Raw genomic sequence first — 26,000 nt, forward strand, 5'->3', positions numbered from 1 at the left:
TGTTTCATTTGTGCTATTGCATCGAACACCTCCTTCTATGTAAATGGTGTTGATAAAATATCATTCTCATCCGAGCTGAGCTGAGGTATGTCACCATTTTCATTCTTATCAAGACAAACAAAATTGTGCTCCGGTTCACCAAAAACCTTCTTATAATACTCTTAAATGTATAATTTTAGGTTCTCCTACCCTATGATTGTACCCTCATCCTGCTCTAGCTGAATAATCTTCTTCTTCCAATGCTTGCCATTCGCAATCATGTGAAAGAAGTGTGTGCTATCATCTCCATCGACGACCTTCGACACCTTTGCTCGAAGGGCCCATTTAATCTCCTCCTCTCTTAGGAGAATTTGCAACTTCTTCTCAGCCTCGGTCTTAATATTCCGATCTGAAGTTCTTAGAAGTGTATATTCAGCTTTCACATCCAACTCATTAATGATTCTGATAAGTCTTTCTTTTTCTACTTTGTAAATGCCACATTGATTCTTTGCCCAGCCTCTCAGAAACTGGCGTAAGTGTCTAATCTTGTTTTGCCACCTGTCCATACTAGAGGATCCACCATAATCTGTTGCCCATTCAGAGGCAATGAGATCCATGAATCCTTCTCTCTCGAACGAGCTTAATTCGAAAGAGAAAGCATTTTTATTACCTACATGTGTCACTTCCCCGGAATCGACTAGCAGTGGTGTGTGATCTGAAATTGCCCTTTGCATGGCATGAACTGTAACAAGTGGGTATTTATGTTCCCACTCAATGCTACTCACAACTCTATCCAGCTTCTCCTATGTTGGCATCGGTAGTGAGTTAGCCCATGTGAATTGTCTACCATGAGGTTAATCTCCCTCAAAACGAGATTCTCAATAGTCATATTGAACATAAATGACCATCTTCCATCGAAGTTGTCATTATTTTTCTCCTCTTTCTTTCTTATAATATTAAAGTCTCCACCAACCATAATGGGAAGCCTTTCATCATCGCAGATTCTCACTAAATCGACAAGAAAATCAGATTTTAACTCCGGTTGTACCGCCCCATATACAGCCACGACAGCCCATCTGAAGCCATCAATCTTCGACCTTACACAAAATTTAATGGCAAACTCACCATAAACGACGCTTAAAACCTCTAATGTATCATACTTAACACCAAGAAGGATCCCACCAGATCTACCTCTTGGTGGCAAACAGTGCCAATCAAACTCAACTCCTCCAGAAATGTTGCTAAGAAATTGAGGCGTAAAGTTTTCTCTACCCGTTTCTTGCAACGCCAAAAAACCGAGCTTATGCTCTAGTGAAACTTCCCTAAGGAATCTTATTTTAGTCAAGTCCGCTAGACCTCTGCGATTCCAAAAGATTCCTCTCATATTTCATCATGGAATTTTTTGTTTTGTTCAACTCTCGCGCTCCTCCTACAGGATACACCTTCCTCTTCCAAGATCTCTTAGGTTTATCTTGCATCAAGCTATCGTGATCATTGGTGGATGCACTACGAGGAAGGTTGTCAGGCATCGAAGACACCATATACCCCTCTGATCCCAATTCTTCCTATCCCACCTCCTCACCCTCCTCTTCCATTAAGTCCTCACATAAGCTCTGTAATTTTGTGGCACCTAGGTTACTAATATCACTTTCCTCCATTGATTTAGTTGTTGCTAGGTTTGTGATAATTTCCATGGCTCTCTCTGCTTCTAATCTCGAATGTCATTAACAGATTTCGCAATTTCTTTTTCATTACTCCCCAAAGAGATTCCTAGATTCCTAGCCTTCTCTACGATTTCATGCTCACAAAAATGAAGAATGGAACAATTAGTATTGACTGACATACCTGTGTTAGCCTCGATATCACGAAGCTTAGGGGCCCTCATAGCACGGCCCATTTGTATGTTGTCTGCATCTGGTTGTCCCTCGATACGGTGACTGAATAGTTGCTCCCCAGTCAGAGGATCCGGAATTCCTCCGAACCTGATGACATCCTCCATGGACGCCTCTGACGGTTTAATACCTCCTCTCTTGTTCTCGCCTCGTCCGAGAAATGACTATGAGTTGCGTCAGTATGCTCGACATCATCCTCTAGTGCTAGACTCTCGCCGGCCCTGAAGCCAATGACGCAAGGATCAGTGATCCATCCATTGTCGCCATACCTGGGCTAGCAGGATTGTCACGCCCAAGATGCGACCCTATCCTAATTTGGCACGAAGGCCTCGTCAGGGATAGAAGCGCATCTCGTCGTGTCGCAAGAATGGATATCGTTACAAGTACATGTACTGAAAAGAAGAGATATATAATAGAATTGGCTTACACTCGCCACAAGCTACATCAGAGTCACATCAGTACATTACATAATCATCAAGAGTAAGAGCAGGGTCCGACTACGGACGAAAACAAACGATAAAAGAAGAACGACGTCCATCCTTGCTATCCCAGGCTGCCGGCCTGGAACCCATCCTAGATCGATGAAGAAGAAGAAGAAGAAGAAACAACTCCATATGAACAATCAACGCGCTCGCGTCAATAACCTTTACTTGTACCTGCAACTGGTGTTGTAGTAATCTGTGAGCCACAGGGGACTCAGCAATCTCATTTCCAAAGGTATCAAGACTAGCAAAGCTTAATGGGTGAGGTAAGGTTAAGTGGTGAGGTTGCAGCAGCGGCTAAGCATATATTTGGTGGCTACACTTAAGAGTACAAGAATTAAGAGGGGGAAGATCTACGCATAATGGACGTAAACTATGGTTGATCAAATGAATGACCCTGAACACCTACCTACGTCAGACATAACCCCACCGTGTCCTCGACCGGAGAAAGAACTCACGAAAGAGACAGTCATGGTTACACACACAGTTGGCAAGTTTTATTTTAAGTTAACTTCAAGTTATCTAGAACCAGTGTTAAACAAAGTTTCCACGTTGCCACATAACCGCGGGCACGGCTTTCCGAAAAGATTTAACCCTGCAGGGGTGCTCCAACTAGTCCATCACAAATTACCACAAGCCGCATAGAAATCCTCAATCACGAAGCTCGCGATCTCGTCGGATTCCCTAGTGGAAAACCTCAACTCTGATATTACCCAAAGCATCACCGGAATCCCGATGCACAAGATATTTCGTCAAAGGTAAAACTAATCCAGCAAGGCCGCCCGACGTGTCGACGATCCCGATAGGAGCCGCGTATCTCGTTCTCAGGACACGGCGGATGGGTCACACTAGGAGTACCAAACCTCGGGTTGCCCCGCGGTGGCCCCGCAGTGTGCCAGTTTGGACCAACACTCATGAGGAGCACTGGCCCGGGGGTTGATTAAATTTCTTCGGGTGCCGGCGGGTCCCTATGCATTATTATTAGGTTATTAGGCAAATGTAGTACCAAAGTTGGGCCTTGCCAGACGAGTCTTAATCTAAAACGAATTATCAAGGGGGTCCCCATAACAACCCCGATCGTGTTAGGAGCGCTCATTTATGGAACATAACACCGGTTGCTGGAAACTAAGGGGGCAAAGGTGGAACAAAACACCAGGCTAGAAAGGCCGAGCCTTCCACCTTTTACTAAGTATATAGGCGCATTAAATCAAATAGCAATTAATATGGTGATATGACAAAGAACCCATGTAATCACATGGAAGCAACTCCACCTGCAACTAGCAACGCTACACAGGGTTAAGCAAGCGGTAACATAGCCAATCAGTGGTTTCCTAGGTTGAACAGGTTGAAGGTTTTCATGACATTGTTGAGAGGCTGATATTTAACAAGTGGTAGGCAACGAGACATAAACGATAGAAACGGTAAACTAGCATGGCAATGATAGTAATGGTATCTAGGGAAATGGTCATCTTGCCTGAGATCCCCCTTGGAAGAAGAATGCCTCCGTGAAGCAGACGAACCGATGTAGTCGAACGGGTCCTCACATCCGACACGCTTGCGGAACTCTATCGAGACGGAGGAAATCGGAAACAAGCATCAACACAGAGAATTCACCACATGGTGCACAACACATATGATGCATGAGCAGCTGAATACATGCAAGACACGGCAAGACAATTCACACAATCAAACACTACACGTTAAGTGAAGTTCAATATGCAACGAATTGCATATTGACGAAACTCCACGTTAATCACTTAGTTCTATCCCGATTAGATACACAGCATTATTAAATGTGATTAAACATGGCAAGAGGTGAAGCGCAATTAGTCTACCTATCTAGGCATTTTAAATATGGTCGGAAATGACATATAGCACCTTCGAAACGACCTCATATGTTAATTCACAATTCTGTTCAGATCTGACCTAACACATTTAATTAATTGTTAAACAGCAAAACAAATAGTTTCACGTGATTCTACGCGTCTAGACAAGAAATTTGCACATAGAGATCATCTCCAACGGAGCTACGGATCAAAAGTTACAAGCACCGCAAGATATGATGGCATGAATGCAATATGTGTGCAACGATGGACACGAGCACTTCAAAACATACAACCAGAAAGAGAAAATGAAACTACACGGTATTCTAAGCAAGTTTCATGTAGGACACGATCAAATCGGAGCTACGGTTCAAAAACTACGAGCAAAACAAGAAATGACTACAAGCTGCCAAAATCAGCCACATAGCATTTTCTATGCCCCACAACTACGGGCTACACAACTCCGATAAACTCAAGCAAGGCATGACACGAAAGAGGGCAAGAAGCACTACTACAAACAACTATCAACAACTAGCATGGCATCATGGATCACTAGGGAAAGAAGACACAAAATGGCATCTCACACACTATTTCAGACTTAGTGAAAATTACACCTCATGAAAGTGCAGTTTTCGATCTGAAGGCATATTGACAGTAGAAAAACCTTAAGCTACAGGACTTCAAATGGCATGAAAATTCACACCATGCTAGAGAATCACAAGGGTTACAACTAACTCCATTGCACCAACCTCAAAAGAGCTACAGATCACAAGATAGAAGCAAGACAAGACAACAACAAAATATAACAGATTCCAGACTTAGAAATATTTCAGCAGGTCCAAATCAGCATTATTTCTAGCAACTTGAGGGCAATCAAACCACACCTAAACATGCATTTCCATTGCAACTAAAAATACCAGGGGCTAGTCTAAACACCCAAGAACAACTCCCTAGTTGACAACTCCGACAAAGAAGCACGGAATAAATCCTACGAAATAAACAAAAGGACAACATAGCAAAATAGCGCGCGAACTAACTTCCTCAAAAGCTAAAACTAATTGCACAGAAAAATCCAATGGATTTTTCTACCCCGAAAACATATAAAACATGTGGGGTTGCAACACGAAAATATTGCACACATAAATGCGAGAAAATAACCTATACACGGGGAAATAAATTAGCGGCAATTCCATACACGTAAAAATACGAGTGACCGCTCTAAAATACATGGAAAAATGATTCCTAAAACATGGGCATTTCTAATACGGCATTCGGGCTATACGGACACGCATGAGAAATTAATACGAACTATATCCTATTGTGACAGCACGTATATCTATGCAAATGGCGGCTCAAACGAAGTCAAACAATTATGCAAGTTTCAAATTCGTAATCTACGTGAAATTCTACACGAGATACATATCTAATTCGTTGCAATCCGATATACGGATTAGAAACTACGGGCAAAAGAAAATCTAGCAATTATTCTGGAATTAATAAATTGCCAGATAATAGAAAAATGCCACTCGGGCCGAATCCGACGCTTAACGGGCCTAGCGGAGCGGCGCGAATGATCTAAGCTACGCCTAGGCGGGGGATAGTGGGCAGCTCACCTTGGGCCGGAGTCAACGCGGAGAGGAGGCGGCCCACGGACGAGGCGCGGGGCAGGCCGATGGGGGCTGCTGCTGCTGGGCCTCGGGGCACCGGCTGGCGCTGGCGAGCGGTCACGGCGCGAGCGCCTTCGTCCTCCCGTGCTCAGCACGGGGCCATGGCGGCTGGCCGGCGGCGGCTTCAGGCGGGCTCGATCCGGCGGGAGGGAAGGGGAATCGGTGGGGGCCGGCCGGATCTGGAGGGATTCGGGCACGGGAGCACCATTCCCGGCGGCGACGGCGAGCTCCGGGCGGAGGACGGCGGCCGGCGCGGATCTGACAAAGGCTGGTCGGGGCGACGAGCAGTTGGTCGGAGGTGGGCTGGCGGCGGCGCTGGCGATGTAGGCCACGGCGGCGGGGGCGCGCTCCGGCAGCGGCGGCTGCTGGCCGGTGGCGGCGCAGCGACGGGGAAGGCGCGGGTGGAGGAGAGCTGCAGGGAGCTCGGGCTCCTCCCGAGGACGGCGCGGTGGCTCGGGCCCGGGCGGGCCTGCCATGGGCTCCGCGGGCCCTGGTAGCTGAGGCTGTTGGGAGGAGAGAGAGAGAGAGGTGGGAGGCTAGGGTTAGGGGCGCGGATTTCGAGGTGGAGAGGGTTTGCTGTCTAAAAATGCACTGGGGAACTATATATAGACAAATGGGGGACTAGGTTTAGCGAAATTTCGACCCGGATCCAACCGTGCGGTCGGATTCGGATGATTCCGCACGCGGGAATGGGTACGTGGCTGTGTAGGGTGGTTTACCGGAGGCGAGAGGGAGAACGGGCGGCACGGCAACGAATTTTAAAACACCGAGAGATGTCCGACGGTAGACCGAATACGGTGCCGCTACGGTCGACCGTTCGGGTACCAGACGGCCTCCGATCGCGACGAAATTCGACAGGCGGCCTAGCTATAACTAATAAAGACCGCGCGTCAAATCTCAACCCGGCCAGAGGAAGTTTTTCAACATACTTCTAAAACAGGGTTCGAACGATGTCGCGGGCGCGTGCGTGTGTGGTCGGACTCAGAACGGACAACGACAAGAACCGGCAACTACTAACGGATGCACGTTTTGAAAACTGGCGGCAATGGGATGCCGATGCAATGCAGATGATGTGCATGATGCGATGATGATGCGACAAAAGAAAATAGACACACGACGAAAACGGAAAGAAAAGGAGGAATCTTCTGAAACGTCGGCATCGGGCTGTCACAAAGATGGCCCTCCTACTCAAGATCCTCGGTGCCTACCTCCCCATCACATGGAGACCGCGACCGTTCAAGAACCGCCGCACTAGCCTCCTGGCCAAGATCGCCTCGTCCTGATTCTCCATCAACAGCCAGGTGTGACCACGGCGCCTGATGCACCATGAGTTCGCCACCTTCTGTCAGATTATCCCACCCCATAGTAGCGGCCAAACTCGCTTCTCCATTTATATCAGTCATCTCCACATGATCCCCCCACAAGCGGCTCGGCGCGGATACCGGGTGAAAAGAGTCAAAACGGAGAGATGCCATCGGTGTCGATGAGGGAGCTTTACCGTCATCATATGGCGAAGCAGCAGATTTTGAAGGTTGAGATTGCTCACTTTTTGAGAACTCATTATCAATATTACCAGCTTTCTCATTTGTTCCACGGTCTCCACCCCCATCACCGTCGTCCATCATATCCACATTACCATTCGCATCATCATCGACCCACTGTGGTGTTTGCTCAACCTCGACATCCAGATCATAGTGTAAGCCATCATACGACCATGGAACAAAATCTGGCAAAAACTCGGGATCCAGCACACCAATAAGCAGCCTTGCAATCCCATGTTTGTGCGTGAACGGCATATCCAACTTATTCGTCTTCCCAAGCTGAGTACCGAGACTCCACACAATAAGAAAATCATTAAGAAGTGTCTCAGGAACACCAGAGAACCTGATCGATACCTTCTCAAGAGGCGATCATTTTGGCTCGAGCATGCAGTCGCTACCAGCCACTTTGCTGACCCCGAACTTGAAGAGATGCTCCACATCCTCTGACTCTCTCCTTGGAAACTCCACTCGGATCGTCCTGCCTGACCGGTGCCTAGTGATATGACTCCGAAACTAGCCTCCTAAGCTGCTGAGAAACCCGATCAACTGTCAAATTAAAGTCCCAAGCGTAACGGTTACCAAACCAGTCCTCGAGCTCTCTAGACGAGGTGGCAATGGCATAGCAACAGTAGTGGAGGTTGAAATCTCGAAAAACATTAGCTTGCTCTCACATAATCCGTAAATATTAACCGCAGGTTTAGGGCCCGAGAGCAACGGACAACCCGCTGCATCGATCGTGGTGTGGTTTGAGACAGATATCGCACAACACAGCCGTGCAATCCATCACAAAGTGCCCGGAAACCCCACACATGCATGTAACAAGAAAGTTTCTCCTTCTTATCGCCCACGTGCTTTCAGCTTTGTCAGACCCCTTGTCACTTTCTTTGTCTTTGTCCTCTATCACTGTAGAGCCAGTATACTAACCGCCGCAAGTGCCTTAACCGCCAGCGCCGTGGCTGCAGGCAACGGATCGGCCGTGGTAGTGTCCACTTTGCATTGGCCTCTCCTCCATCAGCTTTAGACGGCGCCTCCAGCACCACATTGTTGCTCGTAGTCCACCGATTCGTAGGCTTGCGACAAAAACCACGGCCGCCGAAACCAAGAACTCATAGCTCCCTCTACGAAATCCCCCGGGGTGACGTGAAGTTTTGATGCCAATTGGTCACAAAGTTTGTTGGTTTTCTCAACAACTATTCAGACACACTACTGATTACCCGACAACAGAACATTAGAGATATATATTGTGGCTAAACTTGCTGAAATTAGGTTCAGATGTCCAGAACATTAGAACATTAGACAACAAATGTTCAGATGGGGAGCAAACTCTATTCCTGTTGCATCCTGTTGTCTTCCTGATAAGAGTCTGGCAGGCCAACATTTGTCCTGCTGATCAGCATCAAGCACATGGACATTCAGCACTAAAACAAGCACCAGTACAATCTCTCAGTTCCTAGATTAGCCATCACACTGTCTGAAGCACTGACGTGCAGATAAAGAAAGTAAGAAACTGAGAGAACAGTTCAGTTGGCGCCTACACAAAGATGCCAACACTGGACACCAAGATGAATCTGAGTCCTACAGAATATTTTGTTATTCTGCAAGATTCCAATTCACAAATACACATAGATATCGATGCAAGCAACACTGGTTATTCAAAGAGACTAGTACTCACAGATGGATGCAACACAACATGATGCTCTATGTATTCTTCCCAACCACAACAGGGTTACAGGAGTACAGGACCATGCCATTTGATTTGAGAAAGTCCTCAAATTGCTGCTTCCATTCCAGGACATTTGAATGGAAACGGGACATGTGTAATGCACAAATGACAAGAGCAGTGCACTTGCCTGCCTGAACCAACTCAAATCAAATGAATAAAGAGAAAAGAAGAGAATAAGGTGGCATGTCACTTATAACATACTAGTATTTTGTTCACCTTACTCTAAGGAGAAAAACCACAACTTCCAAAAGGAGACCCTTTTTTGTTCACCTTACTCTAAGGAGAAAAACCACAACTTCCAAAGGAGACCCTTTTTTGTTGCAAATTGCAAGCATTCGCTCACCATTTCAACTAACATAGTATCTTGGCGGGAATAAATTTAATTTGCATTATATCGAGTTACTTGCTTAAGCAATCAACATTTTCCCTTGCTGCTATGTTTGCGGTTGCTTTGTGCCACCATGTTATCTTTGTTTTATTTACACATGTGCTTCTCCATTGACGCTTGATTGATTGATGCTACTGGGATCATATGTTCTCTTGCCTAGTTTCTAATCTTGTTCTTTTCCTATAATTCTTTGGCCACTAACTTTTTCGGTTTGATTTGCAGAAAAAGGTGCCCGACGAGGAGAGCAGAGCTTTGCCTCGTACAAGGGTGACCTCCTGAAGCTCACCTCGACAATTCGTCAGGTAAGCAAGGAAGGAAGCACCCCACTTTCGTTTCATTTTTCAGAGGCTTTTTTTTGGTGCTCTAGTGTTATGCATAGTGTCAAAAGTGTGAAGTTTTGAATCATATTTTCACTGTGCTATCAGACTTTAGATTTATACAAATTCGAGATGTAAAAAGGTACTTGTTGTTAGCCTTGTTCTTTTACCTGTGAGCTGTAGCTGATGATCGTATGCTTGTGATTCTGTTTGGGGAACTTTTGTGTGAACTAGTAGATGGGATTTCTAGGATAAAGCTTGTTTGTGTCTTGGGTTGTCCAACAGGCTAGGCTAGGCTGCCTATGAATTGAAAATGCCAAATATGATGGAGCAATCATTAACGAGGAGTTAATGTTCAACGGGCTAGGCTAGTCTCTCTCTCTCTCTCTCTCTCTGTGCACGGATCAGCTAGAAATGGAAAACTTCAAGCCAGATGCCCCAGCCTGCTGAATTCTTGCTGTAGGGCCAGGTTTCATCATCTCTAAGTTTTGCCAAACAAGTGTCGTACAAGAGTACAGCTTCTGCCCTTTCTTCTGCTCCTAGTATACACAGTTACTCTTGAGTATAGCAAACATAAGACTGCTAACACAGAGATGCTCCAGCCTATGTTCCAGGGTCAGACCAAAGCTTGGCCAAACAAGTGCCATACAGGCAGCTTCTGCCCTTTCTTGCATGCTCCTAATATACGCAATTACTCTTGAGTGTGGCAAACACTCACACTTCAGGCCATTGAGTATCTAAGGTTCAAATTTGACAGTTTCTTCTGCCTATGCAACGCGAGCTGCAGGTCCGACAGAAGGTGTGGATAATGCTCAGCAACAATTCGAGAAAACTCCGCTTCTTTGAACTTTGCCGAGTGCTGCCTAGAGTTCCGTAACATTTGCAGCAGACCCTCCGGGTCGTTCTCGTAGTCCACACCAACCCTCTCCTTTCTGTATTTGAATGTTTCATTCAGGTAGCCGTTTCCCCTACTACAGTTCACAAGCTGCTGCCAGTCAGAATGCAAAGGTTCCCCCTTCAGCTCCTGCATAACTGCCTCAAAAGAACCACGGTCATTCTCTTCCATCTCCAACAGTATGTCGTACATAGATGAGAAAGCGGAGGCGCTCTGGTGTTCATCCATCAGATTGATATGATATTTGAGTATTTCAGAGATGCTACCATCACAGCCCTCAACAAAGACAGCCACTTTGACATATCGGCTGGTGGTGGTTCATTGTCAAAGACCTCTCTCTTCATCATATAGACAAATGCATGAATGTCCTCCTCCTTCATCTCCACACCTTCTTCATGAATCATTTTCACTGCCTCTGCTGTAGTTTCTGTAAACTTGACATTTTTGTAGTTGTCCATCACAAAGTTCCTTGAGCTGAACTGACCACAAAGGGTCAGTCCAGCCTCATGTGCATGCTCCATCAGTTGATATAACTTCCTGGTGATGAGCTTCAGATCATTGCACGTTGTTTTTGAGACATGCTCGGGGTTGGTGCTTCGAGGTGTGTTGAGTTTGTCTACCAATGAACCTCTGTTATCTTTTGCGTAAGCGTGAAGCGACACCCAATCAGACTTGTCAAAATTGCAGACAAAAAGTGCATGATATGCATATGCAATTTCTTCAGCATTACTCCTTCTTCTCTTGCGAGTATTTGGAAAACAAGACGGAGAAGATGATATCTGGTTGCACAAGTCACTGGCAATCTGAGCTAGCTGACAAGCAGCATTTCTTATTGCTGGCTCACAAACACCTTGCAGCTGCTCCATTGCTTCGACAATGCTACCAATCTCATAAGACATGATGCCCAGGTCCAAAGTCTTCACGATGGACTGTACCATTTCAATTGATGCAATGGCCATCTCAGAATTGTGTGCTTTAGTGCTCTCAACTAAAATGCCCAAACCAGATCTGATCAATGGCTGCCAATGCCCAAATTTAAGCTGCTTCTGCTTAGTCAGGGCAATCACGAAGCTCAAGTGTTCAATGGTCTGGCAGTGTACCTCCTCTAAGGCCCCTGAGACTTTTAAGCAGATGTGGTTAACTAAGTCACGAGATGCAAATTGCCAATTGTTGGACTGGATAAGTGCAGTGATGCAGAGAGCAGAACCAGAAGATACACTTTCCTTGGTGCTCATCAAGCAAGCAGAAAAAGGGACTGCAGAGAGAGCTAATGAACCCGCTTTTCTCTTCTTCTGTTCCCAGGGGATCAATGACATATCTGGAGAGTGTGTGTATCACCTTGGAGCAACCATCAACAAGCGAGGACCCTGTGACTGAATACATGATTCTAATGATGGTTGAAACCATCTGGTTGATATGTCGCGCAATGCTACGCCCATGGACTTCTGCAGAAGACTGGAACACGAGCAAGATGTCATGTGGTGGTAAGGAACAAAGACTTGCTGGGTCACAGATTGACAAGTCTGTAAAGCATGCTTCTATCGGGATCAATGAGGAAGAGACTGATGTTATTGAATTCATAGATCAGTTTCTCGACCGGATCCTCCGCCATACTTGCATATGCTGGACATATTTAAGAAACAAAAGAAAATTCATGAGTACAAGAAGATGATATATATCTAAGATGTAAAAAAATCAGTGACCAAGTACTAAGCTGAAGACATGGCACGGCACAGAAATGTAGACCTATAAACCGATAAATGCTCTCTCGGTTTTCTAGAGAAACTTCCAAGGTATGGTATGAAGGAATCATGAAGAAAAATCTCCGGCATATTAAAACCCCATAAAATTCTAAGAACACCTGCATAGGGGGGCAGCGTAGCTTCCCGCATAAGCCCACAAAAGTGACATATCAATAGGAATTAAAGTAACTCCACCACAACTCAAGTAGGACTGATTTCCCTAATTTTGAACACGAAGCGGGGCGGAATGGGTGACGATTTGCATCCCTACACCTGCATAAATGCTACTGTAGATTACAGCAGAAAGCTTACAGCACACAACTGATAGCGTGATAGCTCCTTCGTAAATTAACCATTCTGTTAGCACTTGTAAAAAAGATCCACAACTTTCAACATGCTGCTCAAAGGTTTTCGGTCAAGTCTCCTTACTACTCTCCCACCAGATCCCTGAATCTCCAGTAGCAACAGTTGAGGGACAGAGAAAATTAACTATACTGACTGACCAAATCTCCCCCTACCCCCCCTCCTAAAACATACCGCAGCTCCATAAAAGGAAACTCAAATGCATTGCTTGATGCCAAAAGCCATAAATGGAAACGGACATAGAACCCCCATTAAACTCGTGTCAATGCCACTGTATATTATAGCAGATAAATAAACTACAGCAACTGCTGACAGAGTGATGGCAAACCAAACAATTAACATTTCGAAAGGGAAAAAAACAGGATTGAACATGCTTCTTCCCACTTTCCCAGCAAACAAAATCATCATATACGAGATGAAGGTTTACGGTCAACAAGACCCTGGTCTACTTACTACTCTTCACCAGATCCCCAATTTGTTACTACTTACTACCCTCCACCAGTGGATTTTGTTGATTTGTGCGGAGTGGGATTGGGGGAGGGGCAAGGCGGCGAGGTCTTACTTTGGGGAGCCGAGGTCGCGACGGGGCGTGGAGCCGACGCGGGCTGTGGAGCAGAGCGTCCGGGACTTATGGCGCGAAGCTGGTTGTCCGGATTCGGCGACGGGGACAAGGATAGGTGCGGTGGCCACGGCCGAAGCGGCCGCGCCGGCGGTGGCGTGGAGCGCCTGGGCTTCGACGTCCAGGACGCGGAGAGGTCCGCCCCCGGCGGGACCTTCATCGCCCCCATCCAAGCCAACGGCAGCGGCGGCGACGGGGACGAGGATAGATGCGGTGGACACGGCCGCGCGGGCGGTGGCGTGGAGCGCCCGGGCATCGACGTCGAGGACGCGGAGGGGTCCGCCCGCGCCGGGACCGTCATCGCCCCCATCCAAGCCAACGGCAGCGGCAGCGGCGACGGCGATTCTGTTGGTTATTTTTCCCGCCGACGAGCCGGGCAGGGATGAAAACAGGAGCGCGGTTGGAACCCAATTGGCTTCCGCGGGGGGCCAACGGTACTTACCGGGCTATCGGGTTTTCACATTATCTTGCCCATACCTGGCCAAACGGGCCGGCCCGGCCCGACACGGCCCGGCCCACCGTAATCGTGTCAGGCATGGTACGGCCCTCCTAGGCCCGATTAATATACGGGCCGTGCCGGCCTCAGAGCCCCAAGCACGGCACGTGGCCTAATCGTGCCGGCCCGCGACAGGCTAGGCCCACGGCACGCTGGCCTATTTGATTGAAAAAAAATCCCGTCGGTCCCGCCCCTGACTTCCGCCCAGCTCCCGCTTTTCTCGCCCCTCCGCCGCCCAAATCACCCGGGAGAGGACCAAATAGGCGTATGGATGGCGCACCAGCCCTTAGTGGGTTGGTGAGGCCAGCCCAATACCCTATTTCGGCCAAAGAAAAATTAAAAGGAAAAAAGAAAAAAAGGAAGGAGGTGGACAAGTGGATAAGGAGTCCTCCACCAAACCGAATTGGAGGAGGACTCCTCCCTCTTGGTTCGGCTGAACCCTCCTACTTTGAGTAGGAGGCAATGCAACCCTTCCTCTTGTTCCACCTATATATAGTGGAGGTTTGAGAGGCTTTTGGTGGCCGCTTTGGTGGTGTCGAAAGAAAGGGACACGCCATGGCATTTTGCATAAGATTATTCTATATTTTTAGTCTTGTAAGGTCGGTGTTTACGTGCCTTGTAACTTGATTTTATTCTACAATCGAGACACGTATTACCATGCATTCTTTTGTAAAACTCATACCAAGGGACTGAAAACTTTTATAGAACGTACACTAGTGGAAAACGGGCCTTTGGCCTGGACCCTTTAGTCCCGGCCTGCCTCTGGGCCGGGACTAAAGGCCCGGCCACGTCGCCCCAATTCCCAATGCCTCTCTCGAGGCTTTAGTCCCGGCCCGTAAGGAACCTTTAGTCCCGGTTCGTGTCCCAAACCGGGACTAAAGGTCTACGCGGTGGGCAGCCCGCATGTGCGCCACCTTTAGTCCCGGTGTGTCTCAAACCGGGACTAAAGTCCTCTGCCTATATATAGCACAGCCCCCCTCTCCCCTCTTCCTTGCATTTTTCTTGGATGGAGGATTGTGGGTGGGTGCTTGCTCTCCACTTTTTTTTATGCACTAGAGGTGTTTGTTGAAATGTGTGTTAGAGCAATGCCGCTTCAGTTCATCGAACACAACTACGATATGAGATGCCTGAGCCACGCTTAAACCTCTTCCTCTTTATTTCTACTTATTCTAAAAGGTTAGCAACTATATTTCCTCATTTAGACCGTGCGGTACTAATTTTTAGGATCGTGATTGTATTTGATATACTATCGTATAACACAGATGAGCCATCCATGGATGTACGGTGATCGACGCACAGCCGCTTACAGAGAAGGCGTGCATTCTTTTCGAGATGCAGCCGATGCGAACAAGCATGGTGGTGGCTATATGTTTTGTCCATGTGTTGAATGTCGGAATGAGAAGGATTACACTTCCTCAAGAGTCATTCAGAGCCACCTGCTTCGGTCCGGTTTTATGTCGGGCTATAATATTTGGACCAAGCACGGAGAAAGAGGGGTTATGATGGAAGACGACGATGAAGAAGAAGAGAACGATGATGACAACTGCCGATCTATGTCCCCTGAGTATGCTGATACCGCAATGGAAGACAATGAAGAAGATCAGGATGAAGAACGGGAACCAGATGAGCCTGTTGATGATCTTGGCCGGGTCATTTATGATGCACGGCGAGGTTGCGACACAGAAAAGGAGAGGTTGCAGTTCGAGCAGATGTTACAGGACCACAACAAATTGTTGTACCCAACTTGTGAAGATGGCCAGAAGAAGCTGGGTAGCACACTGGAATTGCTGAAGTGGAAGGCAGAGACCAGTGTGACTGACTCGTCATTCGAAAAGTTGCTGGTACTGATGAAGAAGATGCTTCCAAGAAAGAACAAATTGCCCGCCAGCACGTATGAAGCAAAGAAGCTTGTCTGCCCTCTAGGATTAGACGTGCAGAGGATAGATGCATCCCCTAATGACTGCATCCTCTACCGCGGTGAGAAGTACGAGAATATAGATAAATGCCCGGTATGCACTGCATTGCGGTATAAGATCAGAAAAGATGACCCTAGTGATATTGAGGGCGAGCCACCCAGGAAGAGGGTTCCTGCCAAGGTGATGTGGTATGCTCCTATAATACCATGGTTGAAACGTCTGTTCAGAAATAAAGATCATGCGAAGTTGTTGCGATGGCACATGGAAGATCGTATGAAAGACGATAAGTTGAGGCACACCGCTGATGGTCGGCAGTGGAGCAAAATCGAGAGAGAGTTCCCGAGATTTGCAGCTGACGCAAGGAACTTATGGTTAGGTCTGAGTACAGATGGCATGAATCCTTTTGGGGAGCAGAGTTGCAGTCACATCACCTGGCCCATTACTCTGTGTATCTACAACCTTCCTCCTTGGTTGTGCATGAAGCGGAAGTTCATTATGATGTCAGTGCTTATACAAGGTCCAAAGCAACCCGGCAACGATATTGATGTGTACCTAAGGCCATTAGTTGATGAACTTTTACAGCTGTGGGCCGAACCAGGTGTACGTGTGTGGGACGAGCACAAACAAGAGGAATTTGACTTTCGAGCGTTGCTTTTCATAACCATCAATGATTGGCCTGCTCTTAGTAACATTTCAGGACAGTCAAACAAGAGATACAATGCATGCACGCACTGTTTGGATCAGACAGAAAGTATATATCTCGACAACTGTAGGAAGAATGTGTATCCGTACAATCGTCGTTTTCTTCCGCCCAAGCATCCCTTAAAGAAAAAAGGCAAGCATTTCAATGGCAAGGCAGAACCCCGGGGGAAGCCTGTCATCCGTACTGGTGCTGAAGTATTTGATATGGTCAAATATTTAAAAGTAATCTTTGGAAAGGGTCCTGGCAGCCAACCTGTTCCTAACGACCCTGATAAGCGCGTACCCATGTGGAAGAAAAAAATCTATATTTTGGGAGCTACCCTACTGGGAAGTCCATGAGGTCCGCTCGGCAATCGATGTGATGCACCTGACGAAGAATCTCTACGTGAATATTCTAGGCTTCCTGGGCTTGTATGGGAAGTCAAAAGATACACCGGAAGCACGGGAGGACCAGGAACGTCATAAAGGAAGAGATGGCATGCATCCAGGGCAGTTTCAAGGGCGTGCCAGCTACGCTCTTACTAAGGAAGAGAAGGAAATCTTCTTTGAAGTCCTTTTCAGTATCAAGGTCCCGACTGGCTTCTCGTCGAATATAAAGGGAATCGTAAATATGAAAGACAAAAAATTCCAAAACCTAAAGTCTCATGACTGCCACGTGCTTATGACGCAATTGCTTCCGGTTGCATTGAGGGGAATTCTACCAGAAAATGTTCGCCTGGCAATTGTGAAGGTATGTGCTCAATGCAATTTCTCAGAAGGTAATCGATCGAGAAAGTCTATCAGGGTTACAGATTGATGTGGTCCAATGTCTGGTCAGCTTTGAGTTGTTGTTCCCGCCATCCTTCTTCAATATAATGACACACCTCCTAGTTCACCTAGTCGAAGAGATTAGAATTCTCGGTCCTGTGTTTCTACACAATATGTTCCCCTTCGAGAGGTTCATGGAAGTCTTAAAGAAATATGTTCGTAACCGTGCTAGGCCAGAAGGAAGCATCTCCAAGGGCTATGGAACAGAGGAGGTCATTGAGTTTTGTGTGGACTTTCTTCCTGACCTTAAGTCGATTGGTGTTCCTGAATCTCGGTATGAGGGTAGGCTGACAGGAAAAGGCACACTAGGAAGGAAACCAAAAGTATGTATGGACGGGCATTCTTTCTCTCAAGCACACTACACAGTTCTACATAATTCCACCGTGGTGGCTCCGTATATCGTGAGACACAAGAATATTCTACGCTCCGAAAACCCGGGGAAGGCTGACTCTTGGATTAAAGGGGAACACGAGAATACTTTCGGCAGTTGGTTGCAGACACATCTCATGAATGACGACACCGTTGGAGATGAGCTGTACTGTTTGGCCAGGCCACCATCTTCGACTATATGTACTTTCCAAGGGTATGAGATAAATGGGAATACATTTTACACGGTTGCCCAAGATAAAAAGAGCACCAACCAAAATAGTGGTGTCCGCTTTGATGCAACAGACGAGAATGGGCACTGTTTGGAAACTTATTACGGGTACATAGAGAAGATATGGGAACTTGACTATGGACCTACTTTTAAGATCCCTTTATTTCGGTGCAAATGGGTGAAGCTGACAGGAGGCGGGGTAGTTGTAGATCAAAAGTACGGCATGACAACAGTGGATCTCAACAATCTTGCGTACATGGAAGAACCATTTGTCCTAGCCAATGATGTCGCTCAGGTTTTCTATGTGAAGGACATGTCTACATTAACGAAAAAAAGAAATCAGCAAAAGAAGATATCGTCCGATGAGCCAAAACGCCACATAGTTCTTTCAGGGAAAAGAAACATCGTGGGAGTAGATGACAAGACAGACATGTCAGAAGATTATAATAAGTTTCATGAAATTCCACCCTTCAAAGTGAAAACTGACCCAAGCATCCTACTGAATGATGAAGATTCTCCATGGCTACGACCCAAAAGAAAACAGAAATAATAGATGGGAATATTGGTGCAATAATGTAATAATGTATTAAACCTTTTATGTAATGCATGTATGGAATGTACTAAATTTCAAACAATTTTCATTTTCATAGTATCCATGTAAGAGATGAGTTCTCGTTCGAAACGCTGATACTTCGAGAGAGATTGTCCGTTTTGTACACGAAGTGCATCCAGTTTTTGTCGTAGCCCTCTCAACTTTTTAACACATGCTATGTGGGTGAAATGATGATAGCATGCCAACTTTCAACATTTTCAAAGTTCATTTTTAGTGATTTTGAAATTCAGGGTCAACTAGCTCAAAAAAATAAGTAAATGCACGAAATATACCAAATGAAGTCAAAAATTGTTGAAATTTTGTGATGTGCCTTTGAATGGTGCATTTTGAACACACAAAAAGTATGGAGTTCAAATAAGTTCAAAAAAATGAAATTCCTTTGTAAGAGATGAGTTCTCGTTCGAAACCCTGATACTTCGAGAGAGATTGTCCGTTTTGTACACGAAGTGCATCCAGTTTTTGTCGTAGCCCTCTCAACTTTTTAACACATGCTATGTGGGTGAAATGATGATAGCATGCCAACTTTCAACATTTTCAGAGTTCATTTGTAGTGCTTTTCAATTTCAGGGTCAACTAGCTCAAAAAAAATAAGTAAATGCACGAAATATAGCAAATGAAGTCAGAAATTGTTGAAATTTTGTGATGTGCCTTTGAATGGTGCATTTTGAACACACAAAAAGTATGGAGTTCAAAAAACCATATTATGAAATTAAATATTATCATTGGCGATTCATCTCTATTATGAAATTAAATATATCAAAAAACAATTGCAGAACATATGACCAAATTAATACAAGTTCATCATCACATTAAAGCCAAAGAACAGTAGTGATCAAATGTTATTATTGCAAAAAATAAATACATAAAGTTCTATCATAAAACAACATAGAACTATGTAAAACATTTAAATGCAACAACAAACGCGATCAAAATCACGACTAAGGTAACAATTGACCCAACAGCATAATGATACCAAGCCTCTTTATCAATGACATATTTTCTAATATTCCTAATCTTCAAGCGCATTTCATCCATCTTCAAGCGCATTGCATCCATCTTCAACCGCATCACATCGATCTTCATCTTGCGATCATCGATGACATCGGCGACATGCAACTCGAGTTCCATATTCTTATCCTCAATTATTTTCAATTTTTTCTGCAAGTATTTGTTTTCTTTTTCAACCAAATTCAACTTCTCAACAAGAATTTTTATGTGGGTTGAAATTTCCGGTTCACATACCTCCTAGATTAAAAAAATACATGTCACATTGGTCGTCATAATTGTCATAAACACTAAATAAAACAAATAGTTATAAAAGATAATATATACCACATCCGAATCATAGACAGGACGAGGGCCGACGGAGGCGGATACCAAAACCATCGCACTATATAATAACAAAAAATAATGAAAGTGAGTAATTTATACAAGTATGTATCTAAATCATACAAGTAAGATTTTTTTGATTTTAAAAAGAAGATAAGAACAAGAGGCTCACCACGGTGGTGCTCGCAGTTGGTGCACGGCCAAACCTAGACAAATATTAAGGAAAATGGAGCTTGGAGGTCGAGCTTGGAGAGGAGAAAGCTTAAGTAGAGTGGCTCGGGCATTTCATTGAACACATCATGTGCATGAACTAGAGTGGCAAGAGCATGGCATGGTCACACTTCAACAACCAAAAAACAGGGGATATGGTGGGCAGGGGCGAGGGTTTATATAGGCAACACTTTAGTCCCAGTTCTTGCCACGCCCCGGGACTAAAGGCCCCTGCTTCCCGCCTTCTGGTCTGCCGAAAAAGGGCCTTTAGTCCCGGGGCGTGGCTCCACCCGGGACTAAAGACCCCCTTTAGTCCCGGTTCTTGCCACGCCCCGGGACTAAAGGCCCCTGCTTCCCGCCTTTTGGTCTGCCCGAAAAAGGGCCTTTAGTCCCGGGTCGTGGCTCCACCCGGGACTAAAGGGGTCTTTAGTCCCGGATCGAGCCCCGAACCGGGACTAAAGATCCACCTGTATAAGCGGGAGTTAGAAAATTTCGAACCCAAATCGTCCATTTCTCTTCTTCTTCCTCCCGTTCTCCTGCCCGGCGCGGCAAGCGACGAACTCGACGATGCCGTCAGGCTGCCCGCCGCCCTGCTCGCCGCCGCATGTCGTCCTCCTTGCCGTCGTCGTCGTCCTGCTCGCCGCCGCTGTCCTCCTCGCCGCGCGCCACCCCGTCCTCCTCGCCGCACGCCGTCGACACCTCCGGCCGGTAAGCCCCACGCCCCCTCCTCCCCAACACTCCGGCCAGCACAAGCAAAGAAGAAAAAGGAGAAGAAAGGAAGAAAAAGGAGAAGAAAGGATGAAAAAGGAGAAGAAAAGAAGAAAAAGGAGAAGAAAGGAAGAAAAAGGAGAAGAAAAGAAGAAAAAGGAGAAGAAAAGTAGAAAAAGGAGAAGAAAGGAAGAAAAAGGAGAAGAAAGGAAGAAAAATAGAAGAAAGGAAGAAAAAGGAGAAGAAAGGAAAAAAAGGAGAAGAAAAGAAGAAAAAGGAGAAGAAAGGAAGAAAAAGGAGAAGAAAGGAAGAAAAAGGAGAAGAAAGGAAAATAAAGGAAGAAAAAGGAGAAGAAAGGAAGAAAAAGGGAAGGAGAAGAAAAGAAGAAAAAGGAGAAGAAAAGAAGAAAACGGAGAAGAAAAGAAGAAAAAGGGAAGAAAGGAAGAAAAAGGAGAAGAAAGGAAGAAAAAGGAGAAGAAAGGAAGAAAAAGGGAAGGAGAAGAAAGAAGAAAAAGGAGAAGAAAAGAAGAAAAAGGAGAAGAAAAGAAGAAAAAGGGAAGAAAGGAAGAAAAAGGAGAAGAAAGGAAGAAAAAGGAGAATAAGAAGGGGAGGAGAAGAAAAGAAGAAAAGGAGAAAAAGGAGAATAAGAAGAGGAGGAGAGGAGAAGAAGAGGAAAAAGAGAAGAAGAGGAGAGGAGAAGTAGTAGAAGAAGAGGAGAAGTAGAAGTAGAAGAAGAAGTAGAAGAAGAGGAGAAATAGAAGAAGAGGAAAAAATAGTTTAGGGTTACAAGAAGAAGAAATATATTTTTTGTCATTTAATTTTGCTATTGTATAGTGTATATGCTTAAGTGTTAATAGTGTTTCTTAGATTATTGCTTAATTTTGCTATTGTATATGCTTAAGTGTTAATAGTTTAATTTTGCTATTGTATATGCTTAAGTGTTAATAGTTTATTTTTAGCAAGAAAATTAATAGAACTAGTTTAATTTTGCTATTGTATATGCTTAAGTGTCCGGGACTCGGCTCCGCCCGGCTGGTATTTTAGAGTTTAGGTTCTAGCCAAGACCCGGGACTAAAGGTCCTCCTATATAAAACGAGCCTTCGAAGTTTCCAATCCCTCTTATATAGTTTGTTAGTTTATTAGTTAATAAAATGTCCGTTTTTTGCAGAACTATGGATCCACATATCAGGAACCTCGAAGAGGAAGAACTTCTCGAAGATATAATCAAAGACGGCCCCGACGTTGAACCAGCTGAATCTCCGACGTCATATCTAAACGACTCCGGATATGGAATGGAGGTTGAGCGACACGAAGATGAAGCCGATGGGGCAGAAGATAGGTCCAATGACGGAGAAGGTGATAGCTCCACTGATGGAGAAGCCGGTGGAGAAGCCGGTGAAGAAATAATAAAGTCCGGCGAGGTATACATATGAAGTTCGACAATCACTTGTAATATGTGAAAAATATTGGATATAGCTCTATATTGTATACATATACATTCATTTGACGAATGTTTCTCCCTCTTAGGCCTCCACATCGAGCAAATCTACGAAACGAGGCCCGACTAGAAAGTTGGATGCACGGACGCATTACACCTTTGAGGTGATAATGCCTACGGGCAAACCCAATCTTCCTAAGAATGCTGCTGACACATTCAAGAAGCAATGCAGAGTTCTCGTTAGGGATCACGTCCCGATCAGCGTTCGGGAGTGGAACAAGCGCAAAGGGGCAGCCGATAGTGACTATGTCGCCGAAAGGTACAAAGATAATCTTTGGAATGATCTCATGTCACATTTCAACCTGCCAGAATGTGAGAATGAAGACGCCGCAGACAAACTGAGGGCCAAAGTCAAGCAGTGGACTCTAAAGAAGATGGCCGAACTGTTCCGTAGCTGGAAGAAGAAGCTATGGAAAAACTATCTGAAGACAAAGAAAATGCGAGTATTCGAGGGGTATCTAGCCAAGCAGGCGAATCACTAGAAGGAATTTCAAGAGTACAAGGAGTCAGAAGATGCCCAGGCATTATCAGAAAAGAAAAAGATAAATGCCGACAAGAAGAAATATCACCACAAGCTGGGGCTAGGGGGCTATGAGACTGCCATCCCAAAGTGGGATAAGAAAGAGCAAGATCTGATAGATAAAGGCATCGTACCTGAACCACTCCGTGATGAGTGGGAATTGAGAGCAAGAAATTGGTTCCTTGCGCATGGTGGGTCGTACGACGAAACAACAAGGGACCTCATCTGCAATGACAATCTTAGGATACCCAGGGAGAATTGGAAAAGGATAGTGAAAGAAATTAAGGAGGGACAAAGAAAGTTCACTGCAGATAGAGATAAAGATTTGCTCACACTGGTCCTCGGCAATGACGAACATGGAGGACGAACGCGAGGCTTCAGTCCTTCTTACCCGTGGTGGCTTGGGTTTGCCAGAGACCAAGACACTTACAGAAGCCGAGAGAGAGCAAAGAAGCGGCAGCAGGATGAGGAGAATGACAAGTTCAACCAGTTGCTTGCCAGGATTAACGAGCAACAGAAGCAGATTGATGAGCTTAGAGGAGTACCGCGCCAGGAAGATCCTGCACTTGATATTACCGACGCCCCATCTAAGCAGAAAAGCAGCGTGGCTGAATCTGAGGCCCCGCCCGACGATGAACGAAGAATGATAGAGGGCGGTCCTGGCTACCCCGTGGATGGAATCAAGGAGTCAACATCATGTGAACTCCATCAGAAATTCAAGAACATATCCATGAAGGTGGCCGTCGGACAAGCTTTACCTTCTGGCCCTGATGCACGCTAGCATGGCCGTGAGATTCCAGCTGGCTTTGCTAAAGTCGGGGTGGATGAAATCATGACGGGGTTTAATGATATGGAGCTCAACATAGCTGGACCCGAAGATGAGAGGACACTCGGAGAAGTACTGGGTGGAGTCATCCTATGGGACAAGAACTACATCAAGCTTCCAGGCTTGGCCCCAAGGACAACACCGCCTCCGAGTCGTCGCAGGTCACCTACACCTCCATTACCTCCAAGCCCTCCACATGATGTCGGCCAGCACAACACGAGTCCATCTCGATCACCACCGTGGGACTTGGGTCGTCCGTCTCCGCCGCCGCCCGCTCCGGATACAAAGCGGGAGCGTGCCACCAAGAACGCTCCGCCGACGATTCCTAAGCCACAGAGCACCCCAAAGCACAAACGGTCGCCCCTCCCAAAGGTACGTCATGCTAATCTTCCTATCAGATCTTATGATCGTACCCCCGAGGAAAACGCCAGGATAGCAAAGGAACATCATGATGCATAGATGAAAAAGAAGGAACCCGAGCCCCGCTCGGAATACACCGAGAAGCAAATAGCATTTGCAAAGTACTTCACGACCCTTCCATCACAGTATGACTTACACCATAAGCCTGATGACTATACACGCACATTGCAGAAGGAAGTGAAAAAGAGCAGATCACGTGCAAGCCCTCCACATGACGTCGGCCAGCACAACACGAGTCCATCTCGATCACCGCCGCCGGACTTGGTTCGTCCGTCTCCGCCGCCGCGCGCTCCGGATACTAAGCGGGAGCATGCCACCAAGAACGCTCGGCCGACGATTCCTAAGCCACAGAGCACCCCAAAGCGCAAACGGTCGCCCCTCCCAAAGGTACGTCATGCTAATCTTCCTATCAGACGTTATGATCGTAACCCCGAGGAAAACGCCAGGATAGCAAAATACTTCACGACCCTTCCATCACAGTATGACTTACACCATAAGCCTGATGACTATACACGCACATTGCAGAAGGAAGTGAAAAAGAGCAGATCACGTGCAAGTGCAAGTGGGAGCAAATCAAGGTCAACTATAAGCAAGAAAAAATCAGACGTTCCTCAGCTTGGACAACAGGCCAAACAGTCGATCCCACCCCTCAAGGTGTTAACCGAGAATGTTCCCCCTCCGGTGCAGGGGCTAGCTTTAGAAAGAGCAAAGGAGTTGGTGGCTGCATGTGGTGTCTCGGTTGAAGAATTGTTGTCTTCCCAAGACGACAGGATACCCAAGGCTGTGGTAGCCCCTAAGCCGTTTGTCATGGGTGAGCCTTTGGTCAGCAAAGATGATCTCCCAACAAATATGCGTTACTTGCATCAATGGTACTTAAGTGAATCAAAGAATGGGAGAACGGTGATCGTGCTGAGTGTCCCACAGAAGTACTACAGCCGCCCGAACAAATCCATATCGACTTTGATGAACTCTTCCAGATGTACAATGGCGACGCCCTCGACAAATCGCTTATGAGTTGCTATTGTCTATAAGTTTTTCAATTCGTTGTCTACATATAACTTGTTTAGTTATTTCAATTCATTGTCTATATATAACTTGTACTCTATTATGCAGAATGAAGATTCTGGATTGTAAAAGTAAGAGCATCCTAAATATTGGGTTTATTGACCCAGATAAAATATATATAGCGACGCTAACTAATTATCCCAAGGAGACGGAGGAAAACCTTCTAAGGTTTCTAACAGATCAAAATTTCTGTGACCACATACTGTTTCCATACAACTACAGGTGAGGGTCTTTACTCTGTTGTGTCAATTCATTTATAAGTGTAATTGATAAGTTACTGACACACATATATATATACATGTGCAGCTTCTATTGGATTCTGTTGGACATTCAAATTGATAAGGGAAGAGTTGATGCCTTCGACCCATTATCGAGACCCTTGGAACAGTTCCAAAGCCTGCAGGACATGCTCTAAGGGTAATTTCAATCATTCTTGCGCTCTATCGGTCTCTTTCGATGATTTTCTGATATATCAATTAATGAAAAACTTAGCAAATCATTATCCTTGTCGGGCAGGGTTTGGAAGCGGTTCAAGTGCGTGACTCTCGGTATCGAGCATGAGAAGCTGACCTTTAGAGCGGCTCAGGTAAGTAGTAGTATGATATACTTCTATTTTCAATACATTTATGATGCTAGATTATTATTTTGATTATATATATTCTATTCTCGTAAAGTGCGACCAGCAGCCACGGGGAACGCATCTATGCGGATACTATATTTGCGAGACCATTCGCACGTTTACCTCTGAGCACAAGGATCACAGATTCGACGTAAGCAATGAACATTCACACCTCTATTTTTACCCGTCATTCTTTGTTATCATGATTGATATTCATATTCATCTCCTCTTCTTATATAGCA

At 45.7% G+C, this 26,000-nt stretch overlaps 1 protein-coding gene across 1 annotated transcript; it reads right to left on the reverse strand.

Annotated features, from left to right (window-relative positions):
* Window positions 1-9,061: 9,061 nt before the first annotated feature.
* On the reverse strand, window positions 9,062-13,968 carry LOC123396163. The gene is made up of 3 exons (XM_045091212.1): window positions 13,909-13,968; window positions 13,375-13,877; window positions 9,062-12,162 (listed from the first exon to the last, which is right to left on the reverse strand). The coding sequence occupies exons 1-3, from the start codon at window positions 13,966-13,968 to the stop codon at window positions 12,042-12,044; spliced, it is 684 nt and encodes a 227-aa protein (XP_044947147.1). The 3' UTR covers window positions 9,062-12,041.
* Window positions 13,969-26,000: the final 12,032 nt, after the last annotated feature.

The sequence above is a fragment of the Hordeum vulgare genome, chromosome 5H, assembly GCF_904849725.1.
Source record: "Hordeum vulgare subsp. vulgare chromosome 5H, MorexV3_pseudomolecules_assembly, whole genome shotgun sequence".
In the NCBI taxonomy this organism is placed as follows: domain Eukaryota; kingdom Viridiplantae; phylum Streptophyta; class Magnoliopsida; order Poales; family Poaceae; genus Hordeum; species Hordeum vulgare.